Source organism: Gigantopelta aegis, chromosome 4, assembly GCF_016097555.1.
Source record: "Gigantopelta aegis isolate Gae_Host chromosome 4, Gae_host_genome, whole genome shotgun sequence".
NCBI classification, from domain to species: Eukaryota; Metazoa; Mollusca; class Gastropoda; order Neomphalida; family Peltospiridae; genus Gigantopelta; species Gigantopelta aegis.
In genome coordinates this window covers 112,481,026-112,500,663 of record NC_054702.1, presented here as the reverse complement: position 1 = coordinate 112,500,663, position 19,638 = coordinate 112,481,026, and the positions used below count along the sequence as shown (strand labels likewise).

General features: G+C 34.4%; 1 protein-coding gene across 2 annotated transcripts; it reads left to right on the top strand.

Annotated features, from left to right (window-relative positions):
- Positions 1-3,227: 3,227 nt before the first annotated feature.
- LOC121371804 (nucleoporin Nup43-like) lies at positions 3,228-19,194 on the top strand. Of its 2 annotated transcripts, none has more exons than XM_041497965.1 (8): positions 3,228-3,420; positions 8,012-8,149; positions 8,841-8,918; positions 9,575-9,740; positions 15,681-15,813; positions 17,361-17,512; positions 18,019-18,156; positions 18,817-19,194. In XM_041497965.1, the coding sequence occupies exons 1-8, from the start codon at positions 3,301-3,303 to the stop codon at positions 19,053-19,055; spliced, it is 1,164 nt and encodes a 387-aa protein (XP_041353899.1). In that variant the 5' UTR covers positions 3,228-3,300; the 3' UTR covers positions 19,056-19,194. The 2 variants fall into 2 exon arrangements, with proteins under 2 accessions (XP_041353899.1, XP_041353900.1); XM_041497966.1 differs by having other exon boundaries at positions 3,259-3,368.
- Positions 19,195-19,638: the final 444 nt, after the last annotated feature.

The window sequence follows — 19,638 nt, the reverse complement described above, 5'->3', positions numbered from 1 at the left end:
AATTTAGAACCTAGAAATTATTACAGTAAATAATTTTTGATATCAAAATTACAATTAGAAAATGGAACAGAAATTAATGATCAAGATGAGATTCTAAAATAAACAAAAACTTTTTATCAAAATTTATACTACGCATCAATTTGCAATTTTTTTTTAATGACATCACAGAAATAATGTCTCAATTTAAATTTAATGCTTGACGGACAAGGCAGCAGACGAGCTAGCGGGTGAAATAACATATTTAGAAGTATTAACTGTTCTTAAAAATATGGAAAATGACAATAGTCCCGGTTTGGATGGGTTTACAACTGAATTTTTAAAACATTTTCAGGAGTGATAATGGACAGTTTATAGTTCGGTCTATTAATTATAGTTACAGTATTAAAGAAATGTCTAATGTACAAAAGTTAGGTATTATAACATGTATTCCTAAACCAAATAAACCTAAGAATTCTTTTAAAATTGGCAGCCTATAACTCTTCTAAATTGTACCCATAAAATGGTCTCTGGTTGTATTGCAAATAGAATTAAAAGGATTCTTGATAAAATAATTAACAAAGATCATACTGGGTTTATAAAGGGTAGATACATAGGAGAAAATACAAGATTAATATACGATCTCGTGTTTTACACCGAAATGATTGACATCCCGGGACTACTCTATTAATTCATTTTTTTTAAATGTTTGATTCGATATCCTGGTCTTTTATACATAAAACACTTTTAAATTTTAACTTTAAAACGTCAATTAAACACTGGATTAAAACACTATATAATAATTCCCGATCAAATATAATACAAAATGGATTTCTTTCTGAATCATTTAAATTAGAAAGAGGTTGTAGGCAAGGCGATCCCTTATCTCCTTATATATTTATTTTATGTGTTGAAATCATCGGCATCATAGTTAGAAATTCACCTAATATTAAAGGTATCATTATAGATGGAGAGGAATATTTAATATCACAATATGCAGTTGATACTAGTTTTATTTTTGATGGCTCCCCAGAATCTCTACACAATACATTGTCAGTTTTAGACCATTATGCAGAAGTATCTGACCTCGAAATAAATTATTCTAAATCAAAAGCTATTTGGATAGGAAGTAAAAAAATATTCAAAGGAAATATTTCAGCACGTCAGATGTAAGTTAGAATGGGGTTCAGATCTGTTTACTTTATTGAGTATCAACTTTTCAGTAAATTTAGAAAGAATTATTGAACTAAACTATGAATCGAAAATAATAGAAATGGGAAAGTTAACCAAAATATGGTCAGTTAGAATGCGTACTATTTTAGGAAGGCTAACTGTTCTAAAAAGTTTAATAATTCCTAAAATAATACATCTGTTTTACCTAACCCAAGTGAACCACTACTCAAATATTTAAGTACATTATTCTTTAAATTTATTTGGCACAACGGTACTGATAAGTTAGCACGCAGTGTATTAACTCAAAACCTTAAAGAGGGCGGAATTAAAATGATAAACGTAAATAATTACATTATAGCTCTTTAAAATGCATGGATTCGACGAATGATTATGAATAACCCAAGGTGGACTAATCTCTTTAAATCTATTACATGTATATCTACACTCGATTTAATTATACATGGCGACTATTTCATTACTTTGAAATTTGAACGAATACTAACTAAATTTTGGAGAGATACATTACCCAGCTGGTTACAGATACAACCAAACAATAACCACGAAATAGAGATGGCATTTTAGGTATTAATATTTGGTACAACAGTAAAATATGTATAGATAAAAAACCAAAACATTTTTATATTTAAAAAAAAATATATATATCTTTAAAATGGTATCATATTTATAGGTGATCTATTGAATGGTGCAGGGGTGTAACATTCTCTTTGAGAATGGCCAGTACAGCACCAATCCCCTTGTTTTCTTCGGGATACAATTAAAATTTTGAATAAAAGTCAGTATCTATCTGTGATATTTGTATTTTTGTGCGGTTCTTTACACTGTGTTTTTGTTTAATCTTGAATTTTTATATTGATGTTGATCATTGCTTTATTTGTTTGCATTACCGTGGTTTGACACCCAATAGCCGATGTATTTTTCGTGCTGGCGTGTCGTTAAACATTCATTCATTCATTCATTCATTCTATTGAATGAACAAGGAGACTTCCTGAAATACGAAGATTTCATAGTAAAATATCACATACCTACGATTTCGTTTGCAATATGCTTCATTAATAAATGCTACTAAATCCTTTATACATAACTTAAATAACTTAACGGATGATATTTTTACATAATTAAAAAATCCCATTTTCTCATTTAAACTAAGCATGTTGTTAAATGACAAAAGTGTCTGCAAACGATATACTAAATACTAGAATAATACCAAAAGCACAAATAAAATATGCATATGAGGGGTTTATATATAATATACAGGTATGGAAAACGTTTTATACTCTCCATTTCCATAGCGTAAAAGATGCATCTTTAACATGGTTCCAATATAGAATTTTGCACAGAATCCTGGCGACTAACAATTTTTTAATATGATTCATTATATTGATTCTGATGCGTGTAGCTTTTGTAGCAATGAAACACTACTACATTTATTTTAAGTGTGACAAAGTTCGCAATTTGTGGAAAGAAATGAAATCGTGGATTCTATGTAAAACAGGAAACAAAATCAATTTCAGCAAAGATATTGTCATATTTGGTATAACTAATAACAAAAACAGTAACTTCATAAATTGGTTAACTATAAACATCAAAACTTGTATTATATCTACAGTATAAAAATAGGCCTACAGATTTGTTTTAAATATATAAATAGCGCTAAAAATATGTTAAAAACTAAATTTGATATCGAAAAATATATTCTTTTTAAAAATTGTAGCTAGGAAACATTCCATAAAAAAAAATTGATTCCTTGGCTTGACCTTTTAGGCCTAATTGAATTCCGTGATTTCCCAAGCGTTCCATGCGTGCAAACCCTGTACCATAACCTTAACTCTAACCGTAACCTTAAACTTAACCCGTACTAATACAGCAATAACCCTGTCTTTGTCCTTATACCATTTCAATCATTTCGAGTTCGCTGATAACAAATATTTGACATATTATTAATAAACACGAGTTTTAAAATGTAAGTTCCATTTGAATAGCTTAGATTCTTCTAATATCGAGAAGGAAAAAAACAAACTTACAATAAAAGAGCTCTTTTATATGAAAGGACACAATTATCCGTTGCAAACGCCCGGATGTAAGCGGCAGGCACGAAGGTTTTGAAGGTTTATAACGCTTAGTTGTGACGAAATGTCTGAGTTTAACGTGAAATTTGTGTCTCAGAAAATAAGTAAAATTAGATGGAGACCTACACTGAGGCAAGCACTACAAAAATCGAATTATTTTGCTACAGGCAGCTGGGATGATGAGGTATTTGGTGTAAAACATGCTCACTCTAGTCTTGGACTTGGAGTCTCGTTCTGAGTCTTATTTTCACTTTCTGTGACTTGGTCTCTACTCAGACTACTGGTCACAGGATCCCCACAAATTCGCACAAACACCAAAACCAGTTACATTCATTAATTCATTTATAGTTATTTTCGTGCTAAACGGGTGCGCACGCACGTGGGTGGGTGTGTTAAACCTAAAGTTCGAACCAAAATGTTAACAACTACGAAAAATTGCTCGCCTACCTTTATTTTTCGTTAGATTTTACCCATGTTTTGTTCAGACTGACATCTTGAAAAAAAATCATTAGAATGACACACATTCCACATACTAGATGTCACCAATATCGACTTCGGTGAGATCGCATAGGGCAAAAAGCATGTAATTTTGGGGACCAGACAACTCGGGGGAAAAATATCCACCCGGTACCCCCTTCCCCTAACCCTAACCCTAGCCCCAGCCATAATCCATAACCCTAACCCTAACCCTAACCCTAACCCTAACCCTAACCCTAACCCTAACCCTAACCCTAACCCTAACCCTCAACCCTCAACCCTAACTAAAAATAATAATGGAGGGGACCGGGCGGATATTATACCCAACTCGGCCCAGACATCTCACCCCGTGGCCGAGTTATTAGACTGATAGACGGGGCATGCTGTGACATATTATATGCGTGTTAAGTATGATAGTTGGCCATGTCGTAGTGTCGAAGTATTGTACTATAGTAATAATAATACATTATACTGATAGATACCGCTAACTATATGGTCACCATTAAGAATGACAATTGTGTATGTCATAGGCACATATCGTAGTGTCGGATGGGTTTCTAGAAGTATTGTACTATAGAAATAAATCAAAAGACATCATTTGCCAAATTCCCACATTTATTACATTAAATACATACGCACATATGTAAGCAAAAAAACCAACAGAACACATATACATAAATAGTTAGAATAAAGAAATAAAACACCAATCACCAAAAGAACATAGAAATAAAACATCCAACAAAAGATAAAAGTCAGTGTTGTTACAACGATAAATAACTTTTGCATGTTTTTTCTGGGACATCTCCAATCAGGCCTTTCCCCAGGATTTTTTTAAGGCGCTTACATATTTAGCATCATTATAACACAAAAATCAAGCCAAAAGAAGTGGGGTAGTGAGTTGAAAACAGTTAAGTGTTTGCCTTCAATCCATCAAATCATGTTGGTTTTTTTTTTTTTGGGGGGGGGAGACTTTTTTCTAAAAACCCCATCAATTCCCCACCCCCAACAACTTCATAATTTGTGTCATGTTGTTGTTGTTGATTTCAGCGTCGTGTTAAATGCTTGTTGTGATTTCTGCTTGTAAAATACCTAAGCTAAGAATGCTGACTTCACAGTATATTCCATTTATAAAAAAAACTAAAAAAAAAAACCCAAAACATTAATAAAATAAAATTTTACTTTTAAAAAAAAAAATCCAGCTAACTTATTAAATGTTATCTCACAGTTTAACAAATATATATTTAGCATTATCTAACAAATATGATTATTGTAAACTAATTCAGTGTACGTTTAACTGCAATTTGTATAAATACTGCATGTACATTTCCCGCGATTGCCATAGGTACAAAATTAACAAAGACAAAGGAAATAACGAAACTGCAGTTAGGTATTCATTGATACAAACAACTATTGTTTTTCTACACATTTACATCAAGATTTACTCCTGTGTAATCGTATTGTTCATGTCCGCAACGATATCTCTTGACACGTGGGTGTCAGCTGACTCTGAAGCGTGACGTATATTACGCCGAGAGCTTTCCTCAGTTCAGCCAACAAAGGTTCTTCCTAACGTTCGCGAACTGCTTGATTGGTGTCCGTCGTGTCCATTTGGTTTAAACTGAAGTGCACAAAACAGTGTAGCGAACATTTTGTTTCTGCTCGGTCTGGCTGAACTCAGCCCTTGGGATAGCCGACATGTCAATCGGCCCTGAACTGGCATGTGTATTCAAATTGACATGCATTGTCGGTTTGTTTTTATTACTTTGGTTCAAAGACTTTACAAAATTAAAATAGCAAGTTACATATCTTCCAGACATTGAATTGCTGTCATACATGTCGAATGCATGCCGTTAAAATTAATAACCTTGATTATTAAAATTAGCAAACATCATAAGGCATACGCTGTATTCTGGATAACACCGTTTCTCATTACCGGTCGCGAGATCGCTATTATGCTAATTGAATATTTGATATTATTATGTTTGAGGTGTCGAATAGATTATGTAACCGTTTGTTCACATCAGAAGATAGAAAATGGCTCAGCCAAAATTTTAGCCACTTGCAAATTTTATTAGCCATTTTTTTGGTCGAACCGTGACCGTTCATTTTAGCAAATAACAACGTAGTTACGGTTTCGATATGGTAAATATATACCAGGATTAATGGTGACATGTTTTACTCAAGAATTTCACCTTCAAAGATGTTTATTCAATTAATAGGTATTTTCTTTGATTTGTCTTGATGCGTAATTCCCAAGCATACAGACATTATTACAACAAGCAGTTATCTGGCGGATTAGTAGTAGCCAATCACCTGTACCACGTGACCAGCACAAGCCCGCTGACAATTAAAACGGTGCGATCAATGGACCTCAAAGTGAACATCTAAAGAATTGCAGAGATACCAAGTGGAAGTGTGATAATGTGTGGTGAATGACGTTACGGATCACAGCTCCATTGTTTTGTATACATGTTACAAATTAAGCCGACACGGTCCTGCAGTTAAGGCGCTTACCAGACATGAAGGCGCTTACTTGGCTGGCTAAGGGAGCACGGGCCGTGTGGGCTTATCGCTCTAGGGAAACCCCTGTCCAATGTTTAGGTCACCGACTGTAGAACAAAAACAAATTATTCGAACAGCGGAAACTATCTTCAAAGATAAATGGATAAGCAATTTATCAATTTAACAAAAAACAAATTCTTTTATTTCTGTGAGAATACTTTAATTTAAAAAACAACACTTGTTCAACAATATTGTTCAACAATAGACAAGATTGTCCATGTGCCGAGTTGTCTCTGGACTCCGGGCCGAGTTGTCTCGCGGTGGGCCGAGTTGTCTCAGAACTCTGGGCCGAGCTGTCTGGCATTCGTAATTTTGTGCCGGCTGCCATTTTGACTTTTTATGGAATATTCTCCAAGAGGGGTGAAAGGATATGACTTAATCTTATAACATCATAACATGTTATGATATAAACACAAACATGATGACATCATATTAATTTTTTAATTATTATTATTAATTTTTTTTAAAAATAATACCACTAGAGATCATTGATTTTATAGTAATTATGTCACATACTTTGAAGGCTTTCATCCCTCTTGAAGAGTATTCCATAAAAAAACAAAATGGCAGACGGCAGAAAACTGCATGTATTTTGTCCTGTGCTATCTCAGTGAAGTTGATACTGGCGACATCGTTACAGTCTCATATGTGGAATCAGTGTCACTGTAATGGGGGTTTTCACAACTTGTGTCTGGACAAAATTTGGGGAAATGTAACTCTAATTAAAGCCGCACACCCTAGTTCCATCCAGCGAAAATAAATTATAATTTGGTTAATCTACAAACCTGTAACACACTTAGATCACGTTTTTATCAAATGGAGTGAAAAAGCAGGTTTTATATCAATAAATGCCATGGGAATCCCCGTGTCCCAATTGCTTGAAATAATTTTGAAAGTTAGTATTCCGATGTCACCGGTAGATGTCGCTCGAAGCACAACAATGCCTACGTCACGACAAATTTCACAGACTTGGTGTGCATTCCTTTCACCTCTCCTGGACATGTTCCAACTGTTTTGTCCTGGTTGTATCCCCTCTCCAGATATTGTAAGACTTAGCAAAATTATTGGTTTTAAGGGTTTGTAACGTTTTGTATTGAGACTTTATTGTTACTGAAAATGTTCACGAACTGTGAAGAAAAATCTCCCAAATGAACAACAACAAATCGGATGTTGATTGCACGAACCGTGCACAAGAAAACAAACCGAATCAAAATGATAACGGTCACGTGGTATACCAATGTCTGTGACATTGAAATGGAAATATCCCCTCTAAAAATAGATTAGACCTTGTCTGCTCAACGTTTTTTTTCTCAGAGGCCCGTGCCATTTTATGAAATATGAAAAATGCATTTTGTGGTATTACAAAAACCAGGATTACCAAAAAACACTTCAGGTGAATGGAAAGGTATATTCTAAATAATAAACGGTAAGTAAAGTGCAATTTTATTTGTGAAAAAATGGGTTTAATAGCGAAAAACAACGCCGTAATGGTTAACAACTAGCCGTAACTAGGGTGTGTCCCTTTAAAGGTAGGAGAGTAATTTATTGTAGTTGTTAACAATTTGGTTTGGACTTTAGTCCTATAGCTTAGAAATGCAGGGGGGGGGGGGGGGGGGGAAGAACACAAGTCTCCTCTTTTGGTTTAGTGTTTATATTTCATGGTTTGTGATTCATGTGCAGTGACATCTCAAGTCAAAGATACAGAATGTATTAACATGAACATGGATTTTCTTCAGGAAAACAAGCTGAGTATTTGGCATCTGGAACAGCTCAACAAAGATGAATCTATGATATCAAGGGCTGCAACTCTGTTGGAAAATGAGCCTCGACAAATGTGTGAGGTTCACCACACTGGCGATGTTACAGACCTCAGTGTAAGTATTCAATGTCACAAACCTCAGTGAGTATTCAGTGATGTCATAGACCACAGTGTGAGTATTCAGTGATACAGATATTAATGTGAGTATTTAGTGATTTCACACACCTCAGTGTGAGAGTATTTAGTGATGTCACAGATTTGTGAGTATTCAGTGATGTCACAGATCTCAGTATAAGTATTCAGTGATGTCATAACCCTCAATATAAGTATTCATTGATGTCACAGACATCTGAACATTCAATGATGTCAGACTTGAGTATTCAGTGATGTCATAGATCTTTGTGTATTCAGTTTTGTCAGATCTCTGTGTGTATTAAGTTTTGTCTGAGATCTCTGTGAGTATTCCATTTTGTCACAGACCAGTGTGAGAATTCAGTGATGTCATAGACCTCTGTGAGTATTCAGTGATTTTATTATAGATCTCAGTATGAATATCAGTTTTGTCACAGACCGCAATGTGAGAATTCAGACAATATTTCACGTGAAGCGTTCTGTTGGCATGATGGTTAATCCACATTAAATTCACATTCGCTGCCAATTGGTTAGAATTATTAGTTTATTTATGTATTAAAATTCATATATTCCAAAAATGTTCTAGACTGATTTTTCAATCCACATAACCAAACAAAACATTTTTCAATTCAACAATTATACATGACATGTACATCTGTTAATTTTATTTTCAGTACCTATCTTTAGAAGTTTTAGCAGCAGCATCTTCAACAGGAGATCTTTCATTGTACAGACATGATGCTAATAATCAGGTATCTTACTACTTTGGTTTTGGGATTTTATTTTATGATATTTTGTATGATTTGCTTTCTATTACCTTAAAGTTTAATTTGGTAAAGAATAAAACAGGAAACAAGTAAGAACAAAACATAAATAATTGGTTCTGCCTTTCACATTTCAAATGACTTGAATATTCAAAATCAATATTGTTTTAAAAAAGATAAATATCTGTTTCCAGTATATACTAAGTACTCAGTGGCAGATCCAAAAAATCCATTGAAGTCCCAAGTGAAGGTTTGGAGGGGGATGAAAATTAATATATAATTATAACTGTCGCAAAATTTAGGGGTCCCTGGGGCCTCACCCCTGGGTCCGCCTCTGGTACTACTACCTCAGTAATGGCGGTTATGTTTAGTAGTAGTGTGTGTGTAGTGGTAGGACCATTACCTGAGGTTCAGTGGACCATAGAATTAATCCACCAGAGTTGAGCATCAAATCATATTTTCTAATTCAGCCTGTGCTCCCCAGCTCAGGCTGTGGTATGTGCTATCTTGTATATGGGAATGTCTGTATTCAGATATACTTAATTTTATCTACTTTATTTTAGTTACTAATGTGTTCATGTCGTTTGATAATGTATTAATGTATATATCATAGTATACTTTTTTAAATTATTATATCTTTGTAGACTCTTACCCAGTCTTATCAGTGGGAGAAGCTGCACTGGGTAAAGAACCAGTCGTGTCCATGCACCTGTCTAGCTACCCGCGGGGAGGAAATGCTCGTCACCGGGGGTGAAGACGGAAGACTCATTGTGTTGGCTGTTGGACATACGCAGCCAATCACAGTGTTTGGTATGATTTAAAACTGCTCATTAATATCCCTGTTAATAGCTCAAAGAACTGTTCAGCTTGTATGTGATGGACATCATGCAGTGTTTCCCCTAGGGGCCTGAAGGACCCCACACTGACCCTGTGAAAAAAAATTCCGGGACCCTAAACATTGTAACCATTAAAAAAAAAGGGACTCACCTCTGATTAATTTGCCGATATTATATAAAAAATTTAAATGCAAATGCTAGTAGTCATAAAGTTTCAAACGTTTTTTTTTTTTTTTTTTTTTTTTTTTTTTTTTTTTAACTAATATTTAAACATTACATAATTAAATTCGCAAGACTTGCAAGAAATTTTTTTCAAGTGCATTATATGATGAATTAACACAAATTTAAAATGCACCTACATATATATATATATATATATACAGTCAACTCCACTTATTTGCACATCGGTTTATAGCATAATTCGGTTAATCGACTATTTTCACCCAACACGGAACCATTTGCCCTTATAACACTACAAAACATCCGGTTAATTGCACAGACTACAGGCTATATATCGGTTATTTGCACATATAAATAACGATTATTTTTTTTTTGGTGCTAAATTAATGTCACAAATGACTGAGAATGTCTATCAAACTTTGGCAAAAAAACTCAAATAAATCACCGATTAATCTGTTTTGTTTGAGCTCACTGTGTGGTAAGCCGACTGCAAGTGTAATCGCTGTTTACAGAGTCGACGTGTGACATGCAAATGAGATGGTGTGCACGTTACTACTGGTGAATCACAATACCCGACTACAAGATTTAAGAATGACATAATTAAGTTGAATAAACCTAAGACCTAATGTTTTGTTTGCAATATATTGCTGTTAATCAGAGGCCATCTCAATAACAAGTAACTCTCCGACTATTATTTTTAGAAGTACCGCCTGTGCGCTTGTACGCATGCGCACTCAACTATTGAGGCCCTATTCGATTGACGTGTTCAGGGCAATCATTGTTCTGTATCAATTATTACGTTATGTTGAGAAGCCTTGTTAATAATTAAAAGATTACAGATCAATCGTCCTAGGCGGTTATGTTTTTAATAAATGTGACCGAGAAAGGGTTGTTGTTCACTTATTCATTAGATGCAGTGTACGCTATATCTGTTAAACGCAAAAGAAACGATTTATCACTTGCTTCCCGGAAAATGTAGCGGAAAAAAAAAGACTGGTGGGGGAGGTCGTCAAAAAAAAACAAACATAACAAAGACCGTTATTTATGGATCGTCCCTAAGTTTCTGCTATATTGTTAGACACCAATCAGTCGGACCTCACCATGAAGGTCAGTCAATTGTGTTAGACCGGTCATGCATGCAATGCAGACTGCTGGAACTGATAACGACTCACTAGCCGAGCTTAACTTTAATTGCTTAACAATAGCAAAGTCATTATTTGGGGATCACAAATAATACCAAAGCTTGCCGTATCTTTTGGGATGGAAAGAACACCATACCAGCAAATGCATACAAGTTCACGTAATTCTATTCGGTCAATCAACAGCCCGGTAATTCCGGAAACTGACGTCATTTTGTAAACACGTGCACCGATGAAACGTGAACTTTTTGATGGTTCTGTTGTTTCAAGTTTATCTCATTAACTACATGGCTAATACACTTTGTTTACACTAGTGGATGGTCAGTGGGGTTTTTTTTAATGCACAAAGTTTGTGTTTTTAGAAAACGACGCCAGTTTGTGTTTTTAGAAAACGACGCCCAGTGACGGACGTTGGTTTTTTAGAAAATGATTTCTGGTCTGGCAGATTAAAACAAAAACGCCATGCTAATTATATATATCGATAGATATATTTTTTTACATTTATATATATCCAACTGCATGTGACATGTGTTAACTGTAATAGTTCCGGTATGAAGTACCGCATTATGCTAGACTGTCTCCCATGCCACTTTGTAGTTGGATGGCTGTTACAAAGTGAAAGTCGGTACTCTATCGGTTAATCGACTAACCCGGTTAATTGCACAAAATCGAGCAGCACCGAGGGTATGCAAATAAGCGGGTTTGACTATATATATATATATATATATATATATATATATATACATACATACATACATACATACATACATACATACATACATACATACATACATATATATATAAATTAAAAAAAAAAAAATATTACAAATTTATGGGTTCCCATTTTATTACCAATTTGTGGGTGAGAGTATTATACTATAACTTATAAGCCTTTTAAACTGTGATACAATTTTTGGTAACAAATATTTTTTGGGGTGAGGAGGGGAAGTGATTCCCCATTACACGTGTAAATAAATATTAAATATCAATTTATTGTTTAATGTTAATTTCAATCATTTGTTTAACACTTCATTCATTCATTACCTTTGTTTTACTCCCAATAGCCAATTAATTGGGTGTTTTTTAAGACAAATTAGTAAAAGTATCCACTGACTAATCCACCCATTTATTGTGTAAACTAAATGTAAAAAAAAAAAATTGCTATCAGAATGAAGGAAAATTTGAAATGAGTTTATGATTTGTTTTTTTTTAAAACTTTAACACTTTACTTTAGAATGATCCTCGAAGATATGCTACTTTCAGTTAATGATTTCATAGTGAATAACATTAATTTTGGGGTGTGGGGGGGGGGGTCATGACGGACGAGTGTACTAAAGAGAATTGTTTTTAAATAATAAAAAAAAGTATACCCCTCTATTTTTCATGATGAATTTTACTTGTATAATGCATGACATTGCATTTATGGACATTTAATTTTCAGAGGAGGGTATACCCTCATTTTTCTTTAGAAATTCTGGCATTTGGCGCTGTCTTTGTGAGTGACACGCAGATTCAGTCGGAGACTGCTTTGATCCTGTTACAAAATTTTCCTGCACACGCGTCTAATCACTGTTCTTTAACATTTAGTCAATAAAATACATCAGTTTAATTGGGAAACAAGTGCGAAAATTTGTAAATAGACAACCTAATTTCGTAATACAAAACGCTACTACGTTAGTGAAAAAACTACCGTGTGGTGGTAATTCCCTGATCTCGTTTTACGTCACATGTGTGTAGTGTGAGCTCACATAGACAAAGGGAAAAGTAACTTTACAAAGAGTCTACTTGTCAATTTTAGTAACGTGCTGGATCGTAACATTCTAAACATCCTTTTCTCAATCCTTTAACATTTTCAACAATTTTATTCACAGACACCGACATGAAATACCATGATTTACGAATAAAGGCCTACTTCCAGTCAAATACGGTACTCGATATATTAATCAGGGACCACACACATACATTGTACGTGTAATGGGGATGGATGGGAGAGGGAGGAAGGGATTGGGATCAGTTATAGTTTTCTTACTTGCACAACCAATCGTAGTCTGTGAATGGCCTCGCAGTCTTGGCAAAGCTTTAAAATGTCAGACGACGCTTGGTGCAAACTACGGAATTACAACAATTGCAAGTATACAAAAGGGATAAAGAGGCAGTTTGTTTTCGGAAATTTCGGTTGCCCGGCGGATGACTGAATTGTAAATTTTGCTCTTTGAGCAAATTCTTACTCGTCTGGGGCAAGCAGATGAGTACTTTTGGCCAGCCCTGTACAATGAAAAATTATTTACTTTCTTTTGTTTTATCAGTGATTAAAATTTAGCAAGTGAATTTTTTATCATGACCAGTAAATTTTAATCCACTGGTCAGTATGGGAATTGATTTTTTTTTTAATTCTAGAAACCCTAATATACATAGAGAAGTAGGGCTAGTGGATATTCAATCATAACTAGTGAATTTGAAATCACCAAGCCCATGGTTAGTTGATTGTTGTTTTTAATTCTAAAAGACCTAGATTTTAGTTTTAGATAAATAAATTACAATTAATAATTCAGTAATATGTATTATCTGTTTGTGCTTAGTCTAATAATTATATCCTTCATTTTCAAATTATTGTTTTGATATTCTGCAAATATTTAATAATAATAAACATTATTATTAAAATATATCTTAAAATATATCCTTCTATAAGTGTACATGACACCCACATGTACTCCAGAATGCATCTAAAAGCAACTGAAAATTAAAAATGTTTTTATGGGGGAAGATGTCCCGAACCACCCTAGCATTTTCACCCCCTTGGGGGGCTCAGTTTACGTCAAACTATTTTGCCAATTTTCTGAACAAAAGTCCTGTGGGAAAACACTGCATCATGCATCATGTGCACATATTTATACGTTTTACTAAGCGATCTTAATGCTAAAATTGCTGTAAGCTACCATAGCTACCAACAACCATATGTGCTTAAGGTGATCTTGATGCTAAGAATGCATTGTAAAACTGGGACCTGGACTGTGTGTCCACTGGGCTGCAGGTCTCTGTGCTTTACGATATTTGTTCAGAGGAACCTTGTGATCATTTTATGTTGGATGATGTAAGTAATATAATTCGGTGCACCAAATAATACTTGTTGGTGGATGTGGAGAGAAATGACCGATTGTCCAAAGCATTTCTTGTACTCAGAAGGTCATGGGTTCAGTTGAGGTTGTGGATACACAAGTCTCTTCTTCTTGGTGAGTTTGTTTCTAGTGCCGTGGCCTCACCCCCACCCACCCCCCTTTATGTTTCATTTTTAACAGCCTCTTTTGTATCCCATACCAGTATCCATTTGTATGTTTGATTCTTCCAATAAAAGTTATATTTTATTTGAGAAATGAAAACATTTTATTTTTATTGTTTCGGCAGTCTCTAACTAAAAACTACTTATTTGGTTCTAAATTTGCCACTTGATCAGAACGGTCATTCTGTCTTTTGTGTTCACTTAAGAACTAATATTTTATCCTCAATTACCGAATTATTTAATTGATTGGTGATTTTTACTTACTGTCATTTGTTTATTCAGTAATTCTTTATAAAATATTAGAAACTTTTCCTTTTTGGGGGGATATCACCGCTTATAAAAACAATGGAAGTGGTAGTGTTTATTATTAAAATAATGTATTTTGGGTGCCAAATGATAATTGATATATACACCGCCATTACAAAAACGAAATTACTTTTTATCAGCTGGCAATAACAATGTGATCGATTCACTCAATGAAGATGGATATAAAAAGAACACAACATTTTTATCAGCTGGCAATAACAATGTGATCGATTCACTCAATAAAGATGGATATAAAAAGAACACAACATTTTTATCCCACAGTAGGGGATCACTTATTTCAGATATCTTAAAAATTTTTTATTAAAAAAATAATATGAAAACTTTGATCTGTTAAGTAAAACGAATACCCGTCAATATCAGACCAACAGTTACAATATCTCCATTTTAAATAACAGTACATAAAAGATGAGGCAGGATGAGGCAGCTTGTACATCGTACAAACTTTTCAGTACCAGATACTGAGGGTAAAATAAGCAATAGGTATTTCCACAAAGTCGACAAACTCACAACGATATACAGTAACTAAGCTTTTCCTTAATGTTTTTCTTTTAATTTCTGGAAAATGTGGGGTGGGAGGTCACACGGCCGCCGTCCTTTAATTTTCACCCAGTGAGAACACTGTAGATTTGATGCTTTACAGTTTGTTGATTACATGTGTAGTAACATCTCAATACACCGAGTCGCAGCTACTTAGCATATTAAATGTGAACTGATTTTTTTTAATAAAACAAAAATAAATTTTCATTTCCACATGGATGAATTTAGATCTGCTAGGAAGGATTCAGTAAAAACAAATGGTTGTGGTTTGGAATCAGAAAGTACACCTTATTCTTCATCTTATTATTCAACTGCTGTATGTCATCTGAATTCGTGTCAGAAAAACAAATTGTATCTTTCGTAAAAGGGCATGTCAACTTTAAACTAACATATATATCTTTTGTTCACACTGTCACATCTTACATGTATTGGATTTTATTAAATTGTTTTTCAGACAATGCTGACAGCTGCACTATAAATGGTGTAACATTTCTTAAGCAGTCGGAAGTAGCTACAGTGAACTCTTTTGGACAGTTAAAGATATATGATCTCCGGCAGAAAGGGGAGGCAGCTAAAACATTTTCTGCGTATGTAATATCTTATTTTGCCGAATATACTATTATTATGTAATCAGAGTACTTCATTATTTGCTTGTATTATTAATCTATTCACAGTAATGTGCTAGGAGCTATGTTTGGTCCCTTACCAGTTCAGCTGGAGGAGGTTTAAGTCTGTCTCCATACATCCATCTGTAAAGAATCCAGTAATATAGTTCACCATTTGTCTGTCAATGATAACAGATGTCACGTCTCATTGTGACATTGCCAGTGCATTGGCTGACAACTTTTCTCATAACTCATCTTCTGCTTTCAGTTCAGATGCATTTACATCTGTCAGAACTAAAGCTGAAAAGCTGTCCATTTTTTTCCATCCGAAAATGCCGAAGTCTACAACAGGCATTTCTCTATCTTATACTGATTTCAAACATTGTATCAGCCAGTTTATTTTTTCGACTTGGCAAAATGATGGGAATGGTGCTGTTGCGAACAAGCTTCATGCTGTCAAGCCATTCCTGGGAGAGTGGCAGTCCTATAAGTAGTGTAGGAAGGATGAAATAGTCTTGTCATGCTCGTATCGGTCATACCTGCTTGACCCATTCATTTATCTTGAAGAAGGATCCTCCACCTCAGTGTGACAATTTTGGTGGAGGGTACTCATCTCAAAGAAAAAGAAAAGAGATATTTGTACAACGAAATGTGATGGAATCCTTTTGCTTCCATCCAGAACTTTTATTACAATATTTACGTGATACTGACTTTTATGCTAAATTTAAATTTTATCTATCTGTGATATTTGTATTTTTTCACAGTTCTTTACATTGTGTTTTTATTTATCTGTTTAATTTGTTTATTGATGTTGCTCATCATATTCTTATTACATATTGATGTTGCTCATCACATTCTTATTACATATTGATGTTGCTCATCACATTCTTATTACATATTGATGTTGCTCATCACTTTCTTATTACATATTGATGTTGCTCGTCACATTCTTATTACATATTGATGTTGCTCATCACATTCTTATTACATATTGATGTTGCTCATCACATTCTTATTACATATTGATGTTGCTCATCACATTCTTATTACATTTATCATAGTTTGATACCCAATAGCTGATGTATTTTTCGTGCTGGGGTGTCGTTAAACATGTATTCTATTCTATTCTATTCTATTCTGTTCCAAACATCTATCTGTCCCACATGCAGTTTTCTGGACTTCTTTGCAATACCTCAAAATATTGAGCTGACATTTTGTGTATAGCTTTATCATGTTGAGTTAATCATCAAGTTTCACTTTCAGGGGCTTTTTGTTACGGTTCTTGTTTCAACTCATATGTTTTGTAAAGTGAGATAAAGGGAAAACATGCGACATGGCATTTAATGCGATGAATGGTCAAAGATATATGACAAAACATATTTTGGTAGAAAGTTTGCTGCAGTTTAGAAATAAATCTTATCCATGGTTTGATTATTTGCTCACAAACTGTCAGGTTTGCATCTAGTAGTTGCTTACGTATGTGATTGTAAGAAACCAGCACCGTGTTAATTGTAGACTTGTGTTTTCAGTATGGAGGAGCACATAGCACTGCAGTGTGTTGACCAGCACCCAAGTCAGTCATACATCCTGGCCACCGGAGGACGAGACGGCATGCTCACCATCTGGGACCTGCGGCAGGAGAAATTCCCCATGACACTGTTGGAGGCGCACAATGCTACATGTTGGTTTTAACTCTCCATAAGTTTAGTATTATCTCCAAGCCTTTAATTTGTTTTATTTTCATTCAGGATTTGCCGGAATCATACATATGATGTCATATACATTGTTTTGATTCCACCTCACAATCTTAACACTTCTGACCCAATATTTGGGATTTGTAGACGAAGAATCCAACTAGTTTTTATTCTGTTTGCAAATAACTGTTACATGGTCCTATTGCACAAGAGTTTAGTAGAAAATTGAACATACTGTAGTCTTATTATTGTGTGAGTAACAAGTTAAAATTCATATCATTTTCACTATTGTCAAATTAAACTTATTGAAATCAGTAGCTTTTAATGTTAACAATTATATATTAAAAATATACATTATATTTACTAAAGGAACACAATTTTTAAATAAAAAATGTAAGCACCATTAAAAATGTATTCATTTGCTTCTCGTTTTTTTTTCAAATTATTTGACTCTAGATCTCAGATCAGAGTAACGTTTGATTTTTGACTTCAGTGTGGGAAGTGAAGTTCCACCCTACGAACCCCGACCACCTGTTCACATGTTCAGACAACGGATCACTGTGGCACTGGGACGGAACATTGATGACATCCAGCAATACCGACATTCATACAGGCTCACAGATCGGGTTAGGTATGTATCAGGGGACATCACCAACAGATTTCATAGTTACACTGCAATTATGATCCTATTACTTTATAGTTACATTTTAGTTTTACAAAGTACAAATATGATAGGCATCACTTATCTTTATAGGGCTATAAAAAGATTTAAAGACTGCTTCTTGAACTAGAAATTCGGTATAAACATTAATTATTAGCTGTTTATTAACACATTCATAAGTAATAACTTAGAAATGGAATCAGTTATATTTTATTGATTCAGGGCCCATATAGAAATAAAATGGACCTAGAAAAGGTTAGAAAACAAAAAGTATCTCCATTAGTCAAGCTACTGAAATTTTGTAGACCGCTTCTAAGTTATTCACTTACTTAATGTATAACATTTTGTGACTGTCTTTTAAAGGTTATGGTTATTTACATTTAAACAACAATATTTGATGCTATTCTAACCAAAAAGAGATAAAAGTATAAACAAGGATAGCAACAGCAGCAATAACATGGCCATCAGTAGCTCTACACAACTATTAGACAGATGGGTTCAGCCCCATTGAATTAGTCTTTTAATTAATGATAAAACTATTTGGTGAAAGGTTATTTTATTTGAGGCCGATCAGTTTTGTCAACTAACATTACGTCCTTCCACTTGTAAGAAAACCTGTTTTTATTGTAGGTGGTTTGTCTGGAGGCGACAACGCACAGAGGAAAGTGAGTAACCGTGCTGCCGTCGTCGAGAGTCACAACAGTCCATGGCTGACTTTGGAATCGTCCAGACATAAACTGGACATCACCTCCTTACTTCCTACAAAATCACTACCTGTAAATTCACTGGACATCGAGGGAAATGCTTTAATCTGTGGCACAGATAGTGAAACGATATACACAGTTTGTCTAGCAGGCTTGTTGCGGTAGTAGTGAATTTACAATCTCTGCAGAACTGTTTTGGCATGTTGAGCTGGACATTGCTTGGTGCTCAGTTTTAGTCATAATTCAGCCGTATCGAATGTTCCATCTCATTACAGTAAATAAAACTTTCTTTTTTTCATACTTATGAAAGTGTTTTATGGTGATACTTACAGTGAAATTGCTTATGACCATTCTTTGGAGATCAAGTATTACGAATGTGTCACATGATATGTTAGCAGCTAACGTTACATCTGATTACAATTTCCATGAATCAAAAGTGTTGTCTGGAACGTGCTTTCATGAAAATGTGTTAATCTTCGTAACTGCTTGTGTTCAACATTTTCAACATTATGTGCAAGTTAAACAATGAAAATACTGTCATATATTCTAAAAAGGAACCAGGCTGTGTAAATTTGTAAATAAAGACTTCAGTTAGTCTTCCCAACTTTAATTACTGTTGATGTTTGCGACAGGCTACGCAATGCTGTGGGGTCAAAATGTATTGAAAACAAAGATTGTCTGATCTTACTGGTTGCAAATGTTGTACAGACAATTAAAAATCTGGAATTCCAGATACACCCAGAAAACA

Bases quoted from the DNA above. Each gene is read 5' to 3' on its own strand.
- LOC121371804 (XM_041497965.1), top strand. From the start codon at position 3,301: ATGTCTGAGTTTAACGTGAAATTTGTGTCTCAGAAAATAAGTAAAATT. The intron at 3,421-8,011 runs GTATTTGGTGTA...GATTTTCTTCAG, and splicing joins CAGGCAGCTGGGATGATGAG to GAAAACAAGCTGAGTATTTG. The intron at 17,513-18,018 runs GTTGGTTTTAAC...TTTTGACTTCAG, and splicing joins GGAGGCGCACAATGCTACAT to TGTGGGAAGTGAAGTTCCAC.